This window comes from Orbicella faveolata, unplaced genomic scaffold, assembly GCF_042242905.1.
Source record: "Orbicella faveolata isolate gen_17 unplaced genomic scaffold, um_ofav_v1 contig_25, whole genome shotgun sequence".
Lineage (NCBI taxonomy): Eukaryota > Metazoa > Cnidaria > Anthozoa > Scleractinia > Merulinidae > Orbicella > Orbicella faveolata.
In genome coordinates, this window is record NW_028301553.1 from 16,402,015 (window position 1) to 16,423,152 (window position 21,138).

General features: G+C 37.8%; 2 protein-coding genes and 1 long non-coding RNA gene across 6 annotated transcripts in view; 2 read left to right on the forward strand and 1 right to left on the reverse strand.

The window, feature by feature from the left end:
- LOC110052238 (uncharacterized) overlaps positions 1 to 7,540 on the reverse strand; it is a 36,380-nt gene extending 28,840 nt beyond the window's left edge. For 2 of the 4 annotated variants that reach the window (XM_089293896.1, XM_089293895.1), the window contains exons 1-5: positions 7,345 to 7,540; positions 5,070 to 5,171; positions 3,360 to 3,400; positions 2,800 to 2,857; positions 713 to 774 (exon numbers count right to left, since the gene is read on the reverse strand). In XM_089293896.1, coding sequence (XP_089150022.1) covers positions 713 to 774; positions 2,800 to 2,857; positions 3,360 to 3,400; positions 5,070 to 5,171; positions 7,345 to 7,365 — 284 coding nt within the window. In that variant the 5' untranslated portion in view covers positions 7,366 to 7,540. Of the gene's footprint in view, positions 1 to 149; positions 229 to 321; positions 630 to 712; positions 775 to 2,248; positions 2,774 to 2,799; positions 2,858 to 3,359; positions 3,401 to 5,069; positions 5,172 to 7,344 lie in introns of those variants that run through there. The other 2 variants (XM_089293898.1, XM_089293897.1) reach the window with 2 other exon arrangements.
- Positions 7,541 to 15,726: 8,186 nt separating this feature from the next.
- Positions 15,727 to 17,146, forward strand: LOC110052222 (uncharacterized). Its single transcript, XM_020758331.2, has one exon. It carries the CDS (start codon positions 15,784 to 15,786, stop codon positions 16,510 to 16,512), a length of 729 nt encoding a protein of 242 aa, XP_020613990.2. The 5' UTR covers positions 15,727 to 15,783; the 3' UTR covers positions 16,513 to 17,146.
- Positions 17,147 to 17,597: 451 nt separating this feature from the next.
- Positions 17,598 to 19,218, forward strand: LOC149109157 (uncharacterized). Its single transcript, XR_016208852.1, has 2 exons — positions 17,598 to 18,092; positions 18,997 to 19,218. It is a non-coding gene; the product is annotated as an uncharacterized LOC149109157 (long non-coding RNA).
- Positions 19,219 to 21,138: the final 1,920 nt, after the last annotated feature.

The following is a 21,138-nucleotide window of genomic DNA, read 5'->3' on the forward strand; positions in this document are numbered from 1 at the left end:
CTCCTCAGGGAAACGTAGTATAAACATGAATAAATATTAATGATTGTACCTTGTACTTTAGAGGATTTGCTACCAAATCATTGTATTTCTGGTACCAGTGAGCTACTACAAACAGTTAAGAATGAATCTACATGCTAAAATATCTGTACCTATCAATAAAAGCATTCTTCTTCATCCATAATCTCCAAGGCCAAGAATGTATATGCACAGACTGTTTTATTAAGCCCACTAGTTAGTAGTAAGAATAAATTTCCTTAAAATCGATTACTCAAAACCAGGAAAATCAAGACAACAGTCACCTAAAAATCTTTTTCTACTTACTGTTCCTCTTTGCAAGTTTCCACAGCTTACACATATTATACTATGAACATTAAATTCATGTTTTCATTTTACAAGAGTTGCCAGCCATTTAACAACTGGTCTTCTAGAAACTACAGCATGTCTTGTCTATGCATGATCTATCACACGTACGAGTAGTTGAATTGAAACAATGACTGCAGTCGTGTGGGTTATCAAAATAAGCCCACACATAGCCATCTCTCCTGCAAGAACGCATTAACACCTGCCGATACTCAGCTCACATTTATACACAGATTATTTAAATTAAAGAAGTCTTCAGAGACATTTCTCCTGAACTTGCTATGCAAATTAGCCACTACCAGATATTAATAGCTTCATGATGAAAATACCGAGGGTTTTAATGTTATCCCACCTGTCTTTCTCTGCTTCATCTTTGGTTTTAGGAGGTCCTGTTAACTGAAGTGAGTCCAGTTGCTGAAAAAATAAGAGTAGTGAAAGAAACTTCAATTTCAGTGCATTGTTTTATTTACGTAAGAAACACTGAATACAAAAGAACATGTGCCATACACATTGTCCATAGAAAAACAGTCTTACTAATCATCATTTCAAACATCAAATGCAAATTAGGAAAGAGAAGTCCAGTATTTTAATTAATGAAAAACATTTTGACAAGCACTAAGAGATAGAGAAGTTTAAAAAACCCACAAACTTCATTATAAGCTCACTAGATAAATATTATTATTTTTAAAACCATGAATATGCACTCAACTAAAGATCTTGGTAATAAACAGACTGACATCTTTCTCTTACGCATCACATCATTTAGTCTAAAGTATTTATCAATAAGGTTTGGGCTCCCACTGAAAAATGATCTTTAATCATTCTATAAATTTATACAACATGCAAAGATCTTAATATCCTTTAAGGCATATTCATTTGCTGGGCATCTCTTGTAACAGCCAACACATACAAAAATAAACAATAAATTATTATTAGCTCGCGAGCAGGCGGAATTCAACAAATCCTGCATTCTGATTGGTTCTGGGAGAAAGCGGAAATTTCCCATCCGCCCTGCCACAGCAGGCGGAATCCCTCATGTTGATCTATTTTCATGAATGAATTAGCAGTAATCATCAATCTTTTACCTTTTTCACACTTCCATCGACAATTAATCAAGGCAAGTTTACCTCTATTCACTTTTAAATGACAAGGAAAGTCACTGCAAATAAATTCAATTGAGTGTTTTGAAGTTGTGAGAGAGTTTGTTTGGTTGTTTGTAGCTCAGCACTGCAATGACGCATAATCCTGTGTTTCTCTCACCGCACAATTTTACGGCAAAAAATGAGTCAATTGCAGTCAAGTTTACCTCTCTGATCGTTGCTGTATTAAAGAGAATCTCTGTGGAATACACTAAACAAATTGCTCACTTTCTGCTACTCAATTAACAGTAGTAAAGTCTGATTTAGAGTGATTCGCAACGACTGATCCATGACAGAAATGTTTTTGTGGTACAACTTCAACTTCACAAAATCAATTTTGGAGGACTTAACTGGTAAGCTAGATGCAACTAACATAAAGTAGTTCGAAACAAATCTGTTCTTTAATAGACTTTTCTTTGTCTAGTATCTGAGTTACTCACTTGATCACCTGTTAGATTTTTTAAGAATGGTTTGTAGACGGTACATAAGCCAATTCAATGACAAAGTTGTGGAAACAAACCCACTTGTAAGCCAATTTACCACAGGAAAAAAAGAAATAATTATGTTATTTGCCGGCTTAGGGCGGTCCGTACAGTGAAAAACTGTGACCTCACGCTTGTAAAGACCTTGGTCACAGTATTTCACCATACAGACCTCCAAGCTGGCATATAACATTTAATTTATGACTTAAACCACATCTTTCATAAGGCTTAATGGACAGGTCAACATTAATGGAAAAAATTGCCTACGTCAGGAAAAATTGTCTGGGCCATAAAAAATTTTCATCGCGAACTGATGGGCTGGGCTGCTTGTTCCAGTTGTTATTCCTCCTCACCAGGCATTTCTCATCGCCAGTTGTTGTGTGCAAACATAAATAAATAAACTCCGTGAATAAAATGGCTGATAGATAACAAACTTTAATGTTACTCTAAACTTAACTTGTTCAATACACTTTGAAAGCATGCTAGATGAATCTTTTAAGAGTTATGCTCTGGGATGATTACATAACCTGTTACATAAGCATCATACCTAACAGTATAGAACAAAACAAATAGTATAGAAACCAAGCAAATTAACACCATAACACTAGTGAGGATATGAAAAATATGCCACTCAAGTCCCAGATGTACATGTAGCTTTGTATGAATTTTATGAGTAGTGTACAAGCATTTTCCAGTAAAACACTAATGTCTACATAGTAAACGGTGATCTTATGTTAAAAGCTATTTTATTTGAAAATGAATTAAGATTAAGAAACAAATTAAAAAAGTCACTGTATGAGAACATATAAAAAGCAAACCTGTGTAACTTCTTCAACCCATCGACAATGGACAAGTTCATGGAGATGTAAAGAGGCTCTGTAATGAAAAGTAAAAGAAAACTACTGCATACTGTATTTTGAAATAAGAAATCTGTAGAAGTTTCAATCTGTAGTCTTTCTCTTTCATCAACAAGTCATCTTTGTCTCATGGGGGGCATAGTGCATCCACAGTTATTGTTACAGTGTCTGTTACAGTTATCTTTACTGGTAAGAAAAGAACCTGAGTGTAGGAATTCCTTGAATGCTCATTTGCACAATGATACATTAGGTATCCTACTAAATAATCAGGAGTAAAGAAGTCCCTACTGTACTTGCAGTCTAGTAACGGGTTGCAATGCAATATGTTTGATGGTTTACACTGTCAGGTAATTTAAGACTTTTAATTCTTTTTTTAAATCACCTGTCACCTGTATTGATTTGATACAGCTGAGGGTGAATCACCTCACAAAAACACAAGCTCAATGTTATTCCAGTTTTAAATGCTTTGTAACAAAATCTCGAAACAGAAAAAAGTTACAACAAACTTAAATTAGTTTAACCTGCAATGTGGGCACTGAGGTCTTTGTTCTGTGAGCCATCGCTATGGATCAGACAATATTACAAATGAGTGGTATTGATCACGCCAAGAACAGAATTCATATCTTATCACTCAAAATTATTGTTCAAGATGAAAATATTAACTATATACTTAAAAGAACATTTCCTGTGCATTCCATGTACTGTAATTCTGTTTCCTCCATTTTTTAAAATATATATTTCTAAGCAGACATTGACATTTCAAAGTCTGTAGAGCTCTTTTTTCAATTTTGGCTGAAAAACTGCATGCCTTTTTTTCATTTCAAGCAAGCACAACTCTTAAAGCACGGTCTAGCAGTAATAATACGTAAAATAAGAAATTCATTTCATATTTCTACCTCTAGAATTGATAACTAGTGTAGTGCACATGATAACACTGGTCATCTCACACGTCTCTGTTGGACTGATCAATGTTAAACTAACTGAAAAACATGTTTGAATTTAAATATCTTAAAGCAGACACTCAATTTATAAATAATAGCAACTTACAGCTACACGTTTAAATATCATCCTGAATTCCATGTGTATTTCAACATAAATGGCACATCATCTAAAAAGCTTGACCGTGTGAATATAATTTAGAGAGGTCATGGATTGTTACTTGCGCGTTGTCCATGTAGATTTTGGTGCCAGACTCACAATAGTATAGTCAAATCATTATTTTAAAATTACAATACCATGCATAGCAAATCCCAATATTCAGGTTGTAAACATGGTTTTCAAGCAGAGCTATCTCACTGTTTTTTGAATTTATTTTGTTAGAAGGTTCAATCTGCAAAATAAGTCAAACCTGTCACATTACTGATTTGAACAGAAAAGATAAAAGTTGATTGTGATGAAACCATCATGATAATTATTGAAAAACACCTGGATTACCTAACGTCCAAACTGTATCTATTTAAAGATTCAGAAAATTTGCATAAGTTAATTCAACTCATAATGTGTACTCAAAATCTGAGAATTGAACACTTTTAGCCATAACCCCTGGGGGTAATTGAACACTTCACACAGATAAAATAGTTCAAATAAAGAATTTTCATTAGTGATTGCTTTTAAATAGACCACAATGCAAATCTTAACCTTATCAACATAATCAAAGTGGACATGTCTGTTGAAGTGAACATATATTCAAAAAAAAAATCCTGATTGAAGTAGAAAATCTACTTCATATACATGTAGCCAGAGTTGAAGAAACACGAGACAAGAAGCGTCAATGATTTCTGTAGTTCTAAATATATTAGCATGCTACACAGTTGTTTTAAGGTGGTTCTCCAAAGAATTCAGAGTCATTGTTAGGGACTCTATCTTGCAGTGACAGAAATAAATTTTTTCATGTTGAGCTCCTGACTTGGCACTTGTAAATGTTGTGAGTGCAAAGTATGAAGCACCCACAAATTTGCAAGAAACTAACATTCTGTTAAAGTCAATAAAAAACATTCTTCTGCTCTCTTAAACAGTGCCTGGTAATCAGGCCCACTAGGCAATAGATCAGTTACTTAAGAAATAATTTGTTAATTAACTGATCTAGTAGACTTGAGCCCCCAATAATAAATAAATGTACCCAATGATATAAAACGACTATTATTTTGGATTACATTAATTTTACAAGTCATGATCCACCAAGGCAGCTGTGTTAAAAACATTAACCAAAGTACCAATATAGAACAGCTTACCCTTATACACAGGAAACAGCACATTTTTGAGCAATGAGGGCAAAGTCTGGCATCTCTCAGCTTTTCCATACAGATGAAACATCTGAACACCTCAGCGAGACTCTAAAAATTGTAGACAAAAGGAAATAAAATTACAATTCATAAGGGTCATCATCCTCATTTACTACTTGACAAAGCAAGATAATGTTCTCGACAACTTTCTTATGCCTTCCATTTAAACACAGTCAAGCAAATTAAAGTGCAAGAACTGTTTAAAATAAAGCTGTCAATAATTGACAGCATTGACAAACATATCAACTACATATTGCATTTTGATTGGCTATTTGAATGAAAGCCCTCAGAAAATTGGCAAAGAGAAACATAATCCCTAGGGCCTTCTCCTTGACTGTTTTCAAAGTTATGGCTAGTCGGGAGAAGATCCTGCCTGCCATTTTGAGAAGTAGAGAAGACCCTGGGGTTGAAGTTGGACAAAAAGTTGACAAACAGTTAGGTCGTGTTCTATTGGGATCAACCGTTTCAACTGCTACCAGCTTGGCTTGATATGGTTGATGTTTCTCAATAGAACACCTTTTCAACGGTTTTCAGCTGAAATGGGTAACTCCTGGGAATAGCCCTCGCATGAACTACAATCGCGCAACATAATCACGCAAACGCTTTTTCAACTGTTTCAACCTGGTTTGATGTCGGTTGAAAAAGGTGATCAATCAAACCAACTGAAAACAGTTTTTCCCCAATAGAACATGAAAAACCCGACCAACCCAACCAATTGTTTTTCTACAGCTAGCAAATCTACTTTGAAGAGATGCTGTATGAGCATAACATACATACATCTCTATCAAGCACATAGATTTAGTAGGCAAATGTCAAAACATATTTTCCTTGATTGTAATTTACAATAATACAATAGAGATGGATGGTAATTTTCATTGTAGGTAACACGATAAGATCCTAATAATAATAATAATCAAACATGCCAGATCCCAGAGAATTGCTATGCCCAGATATTGAGAAATGAATTGCTTCAGAAAATAAAGCCAGTGAAGCTCTCAAACTGATGAACTCAAATCAGTGAGGCAACTTGTCAATAATGTACTGAGTAAATTGCATTCTCGTGTACACTGTATTGTCCTTTGTTCTAGTGAATTATCACTCGACAGGCTGCGAAATTTCAATCAAACTTTCGAGAGGACTTTCATCAAGAAATCATTAGGAAAAAAAAGGAAATTTGTGCATTTCACTTGCATTACTTTTACAGACAAATGACAAGCCATTCAGCAGACAAATGTAGCAGACAAAGGGCAAGCCACTCAGTATGGGAGAAGTACCATTCACTTTGTCTTGTATTGTATTCTTTAACATACTATTATCAAATGAAAGGAGATATAAAAGAACACCTCCTTTGTGTTCTTTCTAAAGAAATTGTTTCTCTGGTTTGATTGTGAGCCTTGCCACAACTGCATAACCAAATAATGATACTTCAATCAATTTTCCTGTTTAAAATAAAACAAATAAACACAAGCAAAACAAACACCCAGTGTTCTCCACAAATTTTACAGTAGTCAGCTGAAAATTTAAAGCAGCCAGAGCTTGCAAATCGAGCACCCTCCAACATATAACACCCAATCATATAATAGACCTCATCACCAAAATGCCATCTTCCTGGGTAGGTAAAACAGCCAGCAATTACAGTGTTTGTATGGGAATCGGACGACAAATAACTTTATTGTATTCACCAAATTTGAAGGACGTAGCTCGGCTAGAAGACACTCAGTTACTTTTTAATTTCCCATACATTTGTCTATAATTTTTTTCCCGCGAACACCTACCCAGTTAAATTTACAGACAAATGTATAGAAAATTAGAAAAATTAACTAAGCGTCTTCTAACTAGGCTACATCCTTCGAACTTGGTGAATACAATTGCAATCTTCTACCTAGTATTGTAACGTTGCAATTCACAAATTGTGTAGAATTAAATTTTTTGAAAAGTTATTTGCCATCGGATTCCCAAACAAACACTGACCGCTTTGCCTACCCGTCAAGATGGCGTCGTAAACCGTGATAAGGCCTATTGGTATATGTTTAACCTTGTTTAACACGGTAAAACGACCTTTCCAACCATATTGAACTCACTTATATCGTCTTTAACGAGAAATCTTTCATATTTTCGAGTTTTCTAGGACAGCAACGAATTAATACCCTCTCAATTATTTGATTTCTGTCAAGAATTTGATCAACTTATTCACTTCGTTTGAGAGTAGTAAGACACGCTTTACCTCCACAGATCCCTCGTCCATTTTCTCAGCCCCTCGTTTTACTATCTTTGCAGCTCTCCAGTAAGGTTTTCTCTTTCAAAATAAAGTGAAAAACAGCTCATGATCTACCATATGATCGGTTTGTTTAGAGCTTGGAAAAAATCATTACAAATTTATAGCTTGTTCCCAACGATCCCCTTGTTTGGGTTGTGAAACCACGTGACTAAATCTTGTGATATTATTGGCTATGACAGATCTGAAAAATATAATAAACATGCGCGAGTTTTGGCTCCGCGCCAGGCCCCGACTTTGAAAAAATGGCGGGAATTCCGTCGATCGTGAAAGCAGCAACATCCCGGTAAGCAGCAACATTTTAACGTCACTAATATAAAGCTGGGGTATTGTTTTCGTGGAGAATCAATTTTTTGGGGACAAAATTAACCTTAAGAGTCCCTGTCCATAAAAATGGGAAATAACTCGGCAAGGGTCGAAAATTCGATTTCGCTCATATTTTTATGGTAGATAGGCTAGGGCATGACAAAAACTACTGGATAGTTTTTTTGGCAAAATATCCTTTTATTTCAAAGAAATAGGCCAATTACCAATTCCGTTAAAATCGTCATTTAACGCACCATTTTATTGAGCAAGTTTGAGAGCCTTGCATGCAAAACCACATCAGTCTTCCGTCTATAAGACACTCAAATATTTTTGTGGAATGTTTAAATGTGTACTGGGTTGATATTAGGAAATGTTGCGTTGTCTTTTTGGGTGCAAAATAATTAAATTTCGAAGACATGTATTTCATTCACCTAAAAGTACTTCGTGAATATAATTAATTTTCACCATGTGCGAAACCTTCAAATGGATCAAGCTTCTGGTGGTTGAATTGCAGAAGGATGGTCTACCTACAGATTCCTGTAAAAATTTCTTTGGGCAAATGATTGTGAGCGACGCGAGAGCTTTTCAAAGTACGTTAAAAAGGCAAATATTTGACCATCCGTCGTCAAATTTCAATTTACGGTTAGACGTATATTTTAGCATGCGCCACATGACTTGACCTGCGTTAAGTTGAAATAGACACAGAGCCGATAATTTCGAAATGTTCTAACCTCATTTGCTGTAAAAGGCAGGTCCAAAGCCGATTTGACGTGTTTCTCTCACCATTCGTCGCACATAAAGCAGAAGTTTGCTTTTGTTTACATAACGTCCGATCATAGTTAGTGGAGGGGACTCAGTCCCCTCCATTAACTATGGTACGATTCGATCCGATGTACATCGCCATTAACTGTCAACTTATTTAACGATCAAATACCATGAATCTGCGACCCTCTTTCGACACATATGATCACCACTGCATCTAAGTCAAAAGCGGCTAAGTCATTTGTAGATAGTTGCTTGCTTTGCACTACACCAAAATATTACGTTTGATCATCATGGTTTGATGGCTTGAATCCTTGCTTGCAGCGGTTCTTTGTTCGTCACGCAATGCTGTCAACCCATTTTAGGGGGTACGGGTAGGACAATTTCTATCCTAATACGTAAGGCTCCGTAAGGCTTGGAATCACTGGGAGCACACAATCGTGTTGAGTAGGAAGAGATTAAATTAAGAAATGAAAAGAATGAATAATTTACCATTGCCCCTGTTGCTATCTTTTACTCGACCACCGCTACCTACATGCCCCTGCGTAATACTGTAACGATAAACTCATACCTGGGTCTTTTCGCGCTATGCAATTATTTTTGGTTTACATGTAATACAGTGGGCTACCCTCGGGAAATAGGTGGCGACCGCTTAATGGGGCTAGCCGCTTAAATAGAGGTTAGTGTACCTTGAATATTTAATTTTTCACTATCGGGCTATAAATTTCTTGGTGAACATGGAGTCAATTCAAGACAACCATGATAGACGTGTGTTTGAATTATCACTCGTCATGCACCTTCAATTTCAGAATCTTATCTGCCATCGCCCTTTTCAAAACAAAGTTCTTAAATTTTGGGTGGCCGCTTAATAGGGGTAAAGACAATAATGAAACCCTTATCTGAATGACCAAATGATGGCCGCGGAGGTAACCAGTCAATAAGTGTTTTATTTACAATATTTTACCGACAATTTTGGACTGTATTGACAACAGTCCTTTATTTTCTGTTACATACCAATGCCTCGCCACTAAGCAAACAAAATACGCCAAATAAAATGGCATGGCCAGGCCTATTTACTCACGTATTTAGAAATTAAATTTAGTCTGTTTTTCTCACGAATTAAACACGTTGTGATTTCCTGTTTTTATTTCAGCTAGTTCTTGCTTCATTGATCTGTAATTCGTTTATGGCGATTTTCTTAAAATTCTAGTGAGTATAGGCACTAGCTTTATCAGCTGTTGTCTGAAACATCAGAACGTACAACAAACGTGATTTGGACCGAGGCCACGTACACTGTAGAATACGATTATATAAATATACACATATATCATTATATATATGAAAAAACAGATGAACAATGATTAAATTGTTTCACTTATCCTGAGAGTACTCTATACAAAATAGATCAAAATGTGCAGCATATGCCGTGACAGCATTGCGTGACGAACAATAACGGCTGTAAGATTGTGCTTCGCCGACACGCTTATCAGCAATGGTCAGCAATCGATCAAACGCAATATTTTGGCGCAGCGCAAAGTAAGCAACTATCTACAAATGACTCGGCCGTTTAAGACTTAGATGCAGTGATGTTCATATGCGCAGAAAGATGGTCACAGATTCATAGTATTCGACCAATAATAGGTTGACAGTAGGCGATGTACATCGGACGTTAACCTTGTGTAAACAAAAGCAAACTTCTGCTTTATGCACGACGAATGGTGAGAGGTCGACTAGAAACACGTCAAATCTGCTTTGGACCTGCCTTTTACAGCAAATAAGGTTAGAACATTTCGAAATTATCAGCTCTGTGTCTATTTCAACTTATTATAGGTCAAGTCATGTGGCGCATGCTAAAATGTACGTCTAACCCGTAAATTGAAATTTGACGACGGATGGTCGAATATTTGCATTTTTGACGTACTTTGAAAAGCTCTCGCGTCGCTCACAATCATTTGCCCAAAGAAATTTTTACAGGAATCCGTAGACCATCCTTCTGCGATTCAACCAACAGAAGCTTGATCCATTTGAAGGTTTCGCACATGGTGAAAATTAATTATATTCACGAAGTACTTTTAAGTAAATGAAATACATGTCTTCGAAATTTAATTATTTTGCACCCAAAAAGACAACGCAACATTCCCTAATATCAACCCAGTACACATTTAAACATTGCACAAAAAATATTTGAGTGTTTTAAAGACGGAAGAATGATGTGGTTTTGCATGCGAGGCTCTCAAACTTGCTTAATAAAATGGTGCGTCAAATGACGATTTTAACGGAATTTGGTAATTTGCATATTTCTTTGAAATAAAAGGATATTTTGCCCAAAAAACTATCCAGTAGTTTTTGTCATGCCCTAGCCTATCTACTATAAGAATATGAGCGAAATCGAATTTTCGACCCTTGCCGCGAAATTGACAATTTGTCTGATTTTTACGGGCAGGAACTCTTAAGACTGTTTCCGAACCCTTTATTTCCCCGCGGTACACAAGAAATTTCGATGTGAAGGCAGTTTCTCCACAAAAACTCTTTTAATAGCGGAGCATCGCTGGAGCACCATAGCCCTATCGGAGAGAAAAGGAAATCCAGCCATGAATTGATTTTCTCATGGTTAGTATGGCTAGTGGTGTTGCTCCTGGGCGGAGTCGCGCAAGATGGCGGCCATACTCCAGCCAATCAGTTGACAGAGATATGCAGCCTTGATTTATACCCTCCTTTGATATTGGACTTTCATGTGACCATCCATGTTATGGTTAAGGTGGGTCCCTATAGTTTTACGATTGCACGCGCGCTGAGGACGAAAGTTCAAGTAATCTACGCACGTTCGAAGGAAAACGTCAGGGTTTTTCGATATTTTACGACGTCAACATGTGCGCAAAAAACAAAACTGACAGGGAATTTTCTCGCGTTTCCTTTGGTGAAATTCCGTAAAACTTCGCAGACTGGTAGCCTCGGAGCTTTAGTCACGGTTTTTCAGAGAAATCTATAAGACCAGTTTTTTCGTGTCGGTGAAAGACATAAATCTGCAAAAATCGAAAAAACAAAACACTGCCTTTACAAACCCTACTCAGTTTTTTGGTGTTTCAAATTCGTTCGATTAGTAAGTAAGTAACTTTCTTTAACCAGGATAGCCCATTCAGCAACGAGGCTGGTATCCATAGGGGCCCTGGGAAATAAAGATATGTGCAATTTATAAAATCTAAAAATTTGATTTTAATTATACTTGAGCGAACATGAATTTTTTTTCGGCATCCTGGAAAAAGATTTTAGGGTGATTCAAGCTGTAGCTACCGTCAAGCTAATAGATGTGTAGAAAATCACGAGTTTAAAGGGGCTCAGTCACTGTATTTTGAGTTCAGTTTTAGCGACGTACAAAATTACCTTTAAATGGTAGGAAACCTGAAAATAACAGTTTAATAAGATAGAAAAACATCAAAGAGATAATGATAAACCATAAAGGAACAAGGATGGCTAAGGATGGAGAAGATTAACACGGATTATAAACGACGAATTTGAAAAATTGAGGCTGAACTTTTCAATATGCGCAAGCCGTGACTGAGCTCCTTAACGTCTCCTTTTTTTTCGTTTTACCTCGGCGTAGAACTATGTTGATGTTGAAGAAAAATCGCCAAAATATTCGTCAACGAAATGGACACTGAAAGTTGGAAACTTCCCTCAAAGTAGATCTTCAGCCTGAAGGAGCTCATTATCGTATTCAGAAACTGTAATTAATTAAATTCGTCAATTGTTTTTGGGAAAAGAAGTTTTGGCAATAATGGTTGCAAAATTCGGTACACGATGGCTTTTTGTCTTTCATTTTCCTGAAATAATATTGGTTCCTTTAAACTAGCCTAGAAATCTGATTGGTTGTTTTGTTTTACTCTTTCATTCTCATTGGCTGAGATAAAGAATATTTTGGCGATTTTTCTTCAACATCTGAGTCCAGCAAAACATAAACAAACTGAAAACTACACAACAACAAATCCACAGCCATCTCTAGAACTAGAAGGTAGATGTTTCCAGGTTTCCGGTAGTTTCAAACGAAGCAACCCAAGAGCTAGACTCTGTCGCTGTGAATAAACATAGTCAAACTACGCCCTGCTCCACAAAACAGTGAATCAACGTCGTCTGAAGTTGGTGCCAGTCCCGCCATCTTGAAAATATCTTGAAACAAATGGTGCCGCAAGAACTTGAAAAGATCCTGATTATAAAATAAAATGATAAACAACACTTGATTTAATTAGAGAATAGAGAGACCTGAAAGTGGGGAAAGACAGCAGCAAATGCCTATTTGGGTAGCACACAGTATCGAAATATAGACTGTGCAGGGATATGTCCGGCCCTAAAGTACCCTTTTGCCAGGACCGGGTGGCCGTTGGCCCAACAGCCTAGTACCGTGGCGTTTTAGGGTCTCTCGCTCAGAGTTACGAGTTACCCCCTTTTTTGTTTTCTTTTCGAATTTTGAATCATTGTCATAAGATAACTTTCTTTATCCACGAATCCAGTTTGGCATAATTGATAATGATTTTCCTTTTTATTTCTGACATTATTTTTGATTACAGTCGAGAATTTTTATCATTGTTAAAACCAAGTTTTGATTACCGGTAGTTACAAGATTTGAGGACATATTAAGTAAGTAATCTTTGCCCTTTTCACTTACTGAGGAGAGAAAGATGGAAAGCGTTGCGTATTCCGCGATGAACGAAAGATTGACTGAATTAAGGAATTATATTAAAGAATTAACATTCAAGCGTGCACTATTTATCGCACGTGCACAAATTAGACAAATTTTTACTTCATAATCTAGATAGTTTCACGCGTGATCAAAGCTATTTTGAAGGTACAATACACCTTATTCCAAAATGGCGGCCAATTTATTATTCTTTTGTTTGCATGTTAATTAGCCCTCTTTGCCTCATTTTCACTTCAAAATTCTTTTGTATATTGTACATGTTGACGAGGCAAAGAGGGATAATTACCATTTAACAAAAGAATAATAAACTGGCTGCCATTTTGGAATAAGGTGTATATAGCCTGAGTACAGATTAAACGTCTATTTTCTTTGTTTCTTTCTTCTCCAAACAAAAGAAATAGTTGACTCCCACTCGGCAGCCTGAATCCAATATCGCGCCAATTTCCTCTGGACGATTAGAGAGCACTTCTGAGACCTCGTCCTCACTAAGCCGGAGGAATTTGAAAACGAGGTTTCACGCTGAAAACGCATCAACTGTTTTCCGTCTGCGTCCATACTACACCGGAGGAATTTAAAAACGCAACAATCACCGGTCATTTTGGATTTGAGGAAAACTTGGTCAGGGAAATCACATGATTATCGTGACGCCATCGTTCTCGAAAAGCTCCGTTTCCAAATTGTTTTCCGTTCACACGCTGGACGTAGGGCCGGCGTTTATAAATTGCTGCGGTTTGAAGAGCGTTCAAAAAAGATGTTCAAATGTTGTTGTTTATAGTGGTCAATGCGCTCAGCTACACCTAGCTAGTTCACAGGCATGCCACTTAAACTGAAAGGAACAAATATATCAACTAAACATAATAGGCTTAAAGCTCCGTTTTCGTGACGGATTAGCGTGGACGGTAGGCCAAAACCGTAGAAATAAAGCTGCGTTTTTAAATTTCTCAGGCGTAGTGTGGACGAAGCTTGATACATATTTATAGGTCTGATACATACCCAAGGCAACCTAAGGTACATTATACGGCAACCTCGGTATCTCATCTTCTGGCCTGCAGAACAGGCGTCGCCTCGCGCTTCGATTCGCACGCGCGTTGGTGTATCGCGCTAGAGCCCGCTAATCCGCCTGTACTGAAGGCTACACCCTCCCGGAGCCGGAGAGCACATACGCTAGAATTTTTTTTACCAGTCGCACGAGAGAGCGGCAGCGGAAATCAACCTCTAGATCGTCATTGTTATATCGACACTTTGACACATGACATTTGCATAAATGACATTGTCAGCATTCTTGATCCCTTAATTGATCCCTTGATCCCTACGTGCCCTCTACCTGCGTAACATTTGCATTTGCTAGGCAAGGTTTATCCGCATTGTCATAGATAACTTTCTTTATCCACGAGTTTAATTCGGCATAATTGATGATGATTTTTCTTTTTGTTTCAGCTGACATTATTTTTGAGGATTACTGTCGAAAATTTTCATCATTGTTGAAACCAAGTTTTGATTACCGGTAGTTACAAGTTTTGAGTAAATAATAAATAAGTAATTTTTGCCCTTTTCACTTACAGTAGAGAAAGATGGAAGGCGTTGCGCATCTCGCAATGAACTGAAGATTGACTGAATTAAGGAATTAAAGAATTTCCATTCAAGCGCACGCTAAATATCGCACGTGCCCAAATAAGACAAATTTTTAACGTATAATCTAGATAGTTTCACGCGCGATCAATGCTATTTTGAAGGTACAGTGTAGCCTAAGTATTGATTAAACATCTATTTTCTTTGTATCTTTGTTCTCCAAACAAAAAAATAGTTGACTCCCATTCAGCAGCCTGAATCCAATATCGCGCCAATTTCCTATGGCCGATTAGAGAGCACGTCCGAGGCCTTGTCCTCACTAAGCCGGAGGAATTTGCAAACGGAGGTTTCACCCCGAAAACAATCACCAGTCATTTTGGATTTGTGTTTGAGGGATACTCGGTCTGAGAAATCTCATGATTATCGTGACGTCATCGTTTTCGAAAAGCTCCGTTTTCAAAATGTTTTCCGTTCACACGCTGGACGTAAGGCCGGCGTTTTTAAATTGCTCCGGGTTGAAGAGCGTTTTCGTAAAGCTCCGTTTTCGTGACGGATTAGCGTGGACGGTAGGCCAAAACCGTAGAAATAAAGCTGCGTTTTCAAATTTCTACGGCGTAGTGTGAACGGGGCTTGATACATATATAAGGGTCTAATACATACCTAAGGCAACCTAAGGTACGACATAAGACAACCTCGGTCTCTCATCTTTTGGCCTACAGAACAGGCGGATTAGCGGCCTCTAGTGCGATACACGAGCGCGCGCAAAGCGAGAGGCGAGAAAAATCCTCTCGCTTCGCGCGCGCGCGCTCGTGTATCGCGCTACAGCCCGCTAATCCGCCAGTACTGTAGGCTACACCCTCCCGGAGCCGGAGAGCGCATGGGCTCGATTTTACCAGCCGCACGAGAGAGCGGCGGTGGAAATCGAACCTTTAGATTATCATTGTTATATCGGCACGTTGACACATGACATTTGCATAAATGACATTGTCAGCATTCTTGATCCCTTAAGTACCCTGTACATGCGTAATATTTGCATTTGCTAGGCAAGGTTTATCGGTATGGAGCCCAAAGAGCAAACTTCCCCGCAGTTAGACTTTGAAAAAGAAGTTCAGAGGGCGAAATGGTTTAAAGAAGACTTGGAAAAAGGCGGTTGGAATCCAAGGTTTAAAGTTGCGAGACGTTTCGATTCTTGGAGTAAAACGTTCCGAAAAGAGGAGTGTGCTGTTAAAGTGCTCTTCTTGTTTCAAGATATGCCAATGTCAGCAGAGAAGTTCGCTGAAATGATTCATCCCTCGAATATGGAGATACGCACCAAGTGGGACGATGCCTTTCAAGACATTGAAATTTTGGAGACCTGTCCCGATGGTTCTCTTATCGTATCCACACGAATTGCATTATCCTGCCCGCTAACCGACCGTGAAATGGTTTTGTTCGTATCAACAACCAGAGAGATCGATTGGTACGGGAAAAAGTCGTTTGCTATGTTTGTGAAAAACGCCAGTCACCCTTCCAAGCCGGTCGGCGGACATGGTCTTGTGAGAGCTACGAATGGCGGAAATTTCTACATCGTATCTCCTGACGAAAAGGAACCAGAAAGCAAGTGCCAAGTATTCGGATTAACGAATAATAATTACAACGGAAGGCTGCCTAATGCACGTATGGAGTGGTTGGTCGGCAGGAACGCTCCTAAGGTTTTTCACAAGCTACAAAATAACGCCATTGACGGTTACAACAAGTACTTCAAGAAGAAGGTGGTTAATTCAGCAGATCACAACCAGTCCGTATAGACTGAACTTAAACTTAATTAAACCTTCCAATTAATGCAAATTGTGCTTAGGATAAGCTTACATTTTCACAAGGCACAATACTTTCGCAGTGTTCTTGCTACGAAGTGAGTTTCCACTGAAGGGAAAGAGCAGTTCACATATTTAATTGGCTTAAAAATTGTTGTATTATAATTTTAACCTCTGGAATCCGGGCAATGGCGCAGAAAATAATATTGCAGTTTATCGATCAATCACGCCCGAATAATCATGATCAATCATGAGTTACAGTATAACTAAGGAGCATTTCCTTTTCTCTGACCCTCTATATAAACTGTAGGCCCGCGAACGCAGATGTATTTCCGGCTGTCGCTTGTCTCCGCGGAGACGTATTTCCGGCAAACGTATTTCCTTGGGTCTCGCAGCCAAGGTGTTTGAAGGTCCACTGGCCACCCCAAAATGAGATTACAAACGTTGAAATTTTCTCAAAAAGGAAGTTAAAGACACGACAGTCACTTGCGAGCTTTATAGCCGTACGCTGGATATGAATGAAGAATTTAATAATTGTTATCTACCTAGTTTTCGTACAAAAGTGTTGCACATTTTCGCTTTAAGGTAATTCCTCTGAAATAAAAGTGACAATAGATTTTTGTTCAAATTTTGTCCACTAAATATTTGTCATATGATAACTTCAATTTTGAAATAAAAAACGGGGGTGCCCATGCTCATTAAGGAGCAGTGAGGCATTGAAAATGCCCCATTTTGGCATTATGTAATGCTTATTATGAGAACGCATTCCCAGTAATTGTAACATCTTTGTAAGCCCGGACTCATAAGAACACGCATTAAACTACAGTCAATACATTGTGTCGGACACAAATAAACGTTTAAGTTTAGGCCTCACGGAACGGTATCCTACCCCTTGGACCGCGGTTGTGCCTAAATCCTACCGCTCAGAAGGACAACCGAGGAGTACTAGGAGCGAGTTTCCGAGTCGAGCAGTTTTCGGAAATTGTCGGCCATTCCAATATGGCGGACTATACCAATCACATAAATATGTGAATTGCCAGTGGTAAAACTATGTTGATCAACAAGACAAGTAAGTTTTTATTCACCCGACAAGTTAAGAATAATGTGTAGAGAGTAAAGCAGTGAGTTGTTCAGCAAATGCTGTATATTTCTTTGGATCTAAAGATTCCCGTCAAGTTCGTAAACCGTAAATTTGTACGCCGGCTAACACATTACACTGTAGACGTCTTTGACTTATAATAGGCACAAACGTTTTTAAATACGTCGTTCCTTCAGGACGAATTTTTTTATTGATTCAGCGGATCCCCGAATTCAAACTTCCTTTGCCTTGTCCCTCTGGCCGGTAGGATCTTGGAAATACTACCGTCCAGAGGGACAGCTTATGTATAAGGTACTTGGACTGAAGTGCATGCACAGTTTAATTTGTACAATAGTTTGATACATTGCTCTTAAGTTTTATACTAGACTACAATCACTCTACAGTTGAATCTTTTCAGTTTTCTGTGATCTTGTCCCTCTAGCCGGTAGGATCTTGAAAATACTACCGGCCAGAGGGACAGCTGCTTGTGTATAAGGTTAAATTGGACTGAAGTGCATGCACAGTTTTATTTGTACAATAGCTTGATACATTGCTTTTTAGTCTTACACTACACGAGAATCACTCTACAGTAATATTTTCAGTTTTCTGTGATCTTGTTCCTCTAGCCAATAGGATCTTGAAAATACTACCGGCCAGAGGGACAGCTGCTTGTGTATAAGGTAATTGGAGTCAAGTCCATGCACAGTTTTATTTGTACAAATTAGCTTGATACATTGCTCTTTAGTCTTACACTACACTAGAATCACTCTACAGTAATATTTTTAGTTTTCTGCGATCTTGTCCCTCTAGCCGGTAGGATCTTGAAAATACTACCGGCCAGAGGGACAACTGCTTGTGTATAAGGTAATTGGACTCAAGTCCATGCACAGTTTTATTAATTTTGTAAAATAGTTTGATACATTGCTCTTCAGTCTTACACTACACTAGATTATCACTCTACAGTCATATCTTCAGTTTTCTCTGATCTTGTCCCTCTGGCCGGTAGGATCTTGAAAATACTACCAGCCAGAGGGACAGCTTGTGTATAAGGTAATTGGATTGAAGTGCATGTGCAGTTTTATTTGTAGAATAGTTTGAAACATTGTTCTTTAGTTTTATACCACACTAGAATGACTCTACAGTTAAATATTTTCAGTTTTCTGTGATCTTGTCTCTCTGGCCGTTAGGATCTTGAAAATACTACCAGACAGATGGACAGCTTGTGTGTAAGGTAATTGGAGTCAAGTCCATGCACAGTTTTATTGTACAATAGTTTGATAATTGCTCTTATTGCTTAAGTCATAAAGCGGGCTAGAATATTGAGGATTCCCATTTATATGAAGGTTATCAGACACTTGATTTCAATGCCTTAATAAAACTTATTTTGCATTCACTCCAAGTGAAACAGAGTGCCAGGCAGTACTAGGACACATTTCTGACATGTCCAGTGGGCTCAAGTTGTGTACATCAATATTTAATATATTATTTTGTGACTTACATACTCTGTGTAGGGATAGAGGAATTTCTTCAGGAGGATTGTTAAACTTAAAGAGTTAGATACTGTTCCTTAGCATTGTAAGACTATCTGTTTATGGAATAAACACTAATTAAAGTAACAAAAATGTCCTTCTATTGTCTTTTTTTGTGAATGGTGTTTACCTTTAAACAAAATAGGTTTAAAGAAATCCTTTAACCAAAACGTGTTGCTTAAAGGACACTGACCTGACATACTCACAAAGCCACTCTCATTGCAAAATTTCTCGTATATTTCCTTCATATTTATTAAGCCTGTATCCCGCAAAGTCACTTCTAAAATGAGGCTTTCTAAGTAACAAGTGTAAATAAGTGTAAATAGTTAATAAGTGTAACCCCGGTTACCCTAAAAATTAAGCAGATTGAATAGTATGCTCAGTTTGCATATTTGTGCACCCATGAGTAAAATTGGGGGAGGGGGGGAGGCAGGGGGGCGGGAGCCCCAGAAGAATAGGGGGCAGGAGGCAGGAGAGGAAAGGGTGGGAAGTGGGAGTTCTACGAAGGAGGGAATCATCAAATGTTTTTTGACTTACATTTAGCTTATCTTGAGAGTTCTGGACTGAAGGAAAAATTAAATCTGCCCTTGGATTGAAAAACTGACGCCAACTTCTGGTAAAATTGGAAACCCTTTTACAGTGGTTATATCATAGGTCATAAAATGTTGTCATTTAAACTGTCAAAAGACGTGAAGAGCTAGAGGAGCAAGGCTGAAAACAAAGGAAAAAAGGAAAAGAAAGTCCAAAAGATTGTGCAGCTAAATGATAAGTATGTGTTTTGAGTGTTCTTATTTACAGGGGACAGGGCAAAATGGAGGAGGGCGGGAGTCAAGAGATAAAGGTATGGGAAGCAGGAGAACTGGAAGGTTCTGACCCCCTTTCGCCCCCCTCCCCCCCCCAAAAAAAATTGTTAAACAACAGCTTAATTGAATGCGATTAAATTTTTTAGTCAGCACACATTTATTATAAATGGAACAGATAGAGCTACAGTTGCATTAGAAAGCTTATAGGGGTCCTTATGGTGTAGGTAACAGAGTTAATGATCTCCCACCCCCAGTAACTAGTCTCAGACAATGTAAATTGCACGTGATGAAATTGGCGCGAAATAGGCAGAAAATTCAAGTGACAAAGACTCTGGCGGCCATGTTGGATGACAAGAACAATGAACTAAGCTAATTCTTTTGTTAATGGTCATCCAACATGGCAGCGATGGCGTCAGTTAGATATATGCCAGTTAGTTGGATTTATGGTAATATAAACGTGCCAGGCTCTTTGTCTGCACTTAGTCCACACAAGCTCGGGCTCTTTTGACTGAACATTTTTTTACACATTTTAATTGAATCCCTATACATAGGATACACCTAAGCAAAAGAATGATTATGATTGTGGTGTCTTTGTCTGTATGGTAAGCTGTGCAAATACCATATTCTATCAATTACCATGTCTCTTTAAATAATCAGCTTGGCTTGAGTTAATTCAAATCAAAGTGTTCATCTTTACCTGAACTGATCACTTGTGCTGGTGATACATTTTAAATTCATTGGTATTATCTATGTTTAGTTTCCAGAGCATCTCAGCAGGGGACAAACTCCTAATTTCAACCGGGTACTTTGAATCAAAAGCAAGTATCAACACTTCTCATTGCATGACAAAGTAATGGAAAATCAATTTAAACCAAACTACATGGATACCAACTACACATCTCCTATTCATAACACTTTCTTGCAGAAATTCACTTTGTCTCATTTTCCAGTATGACATTCCCTCTCTCCATGAAGTGATGAAAATGCAGATCTCACAGCAAATGCTACCAAACTAAAGGAATGTACATTCAAAAGAACTCAAAAGTTCTCGTCAATAGTAAAATATTAATTTTGCCTGAAAAGGATTCATCTCCATACTTCCTTAATCAGTTGTACACATATATATATCAGTTTCCCTCACTAAATAAACACTCTAGATCCATCGTTCAACTTAAGATTCCACACTGATACTGTCATGTTCATTGATTGA

Bases quoted from the DNA above. Each gene is read 5' to 3' on its own strand.
- LOC110052222 (XM_020758331.2), top strand. From the start codon at position 15,784: ATGGAGCCCAAAGAGCAAACTTCCCCGCAGTTAGACTTTGAAAAAGAA.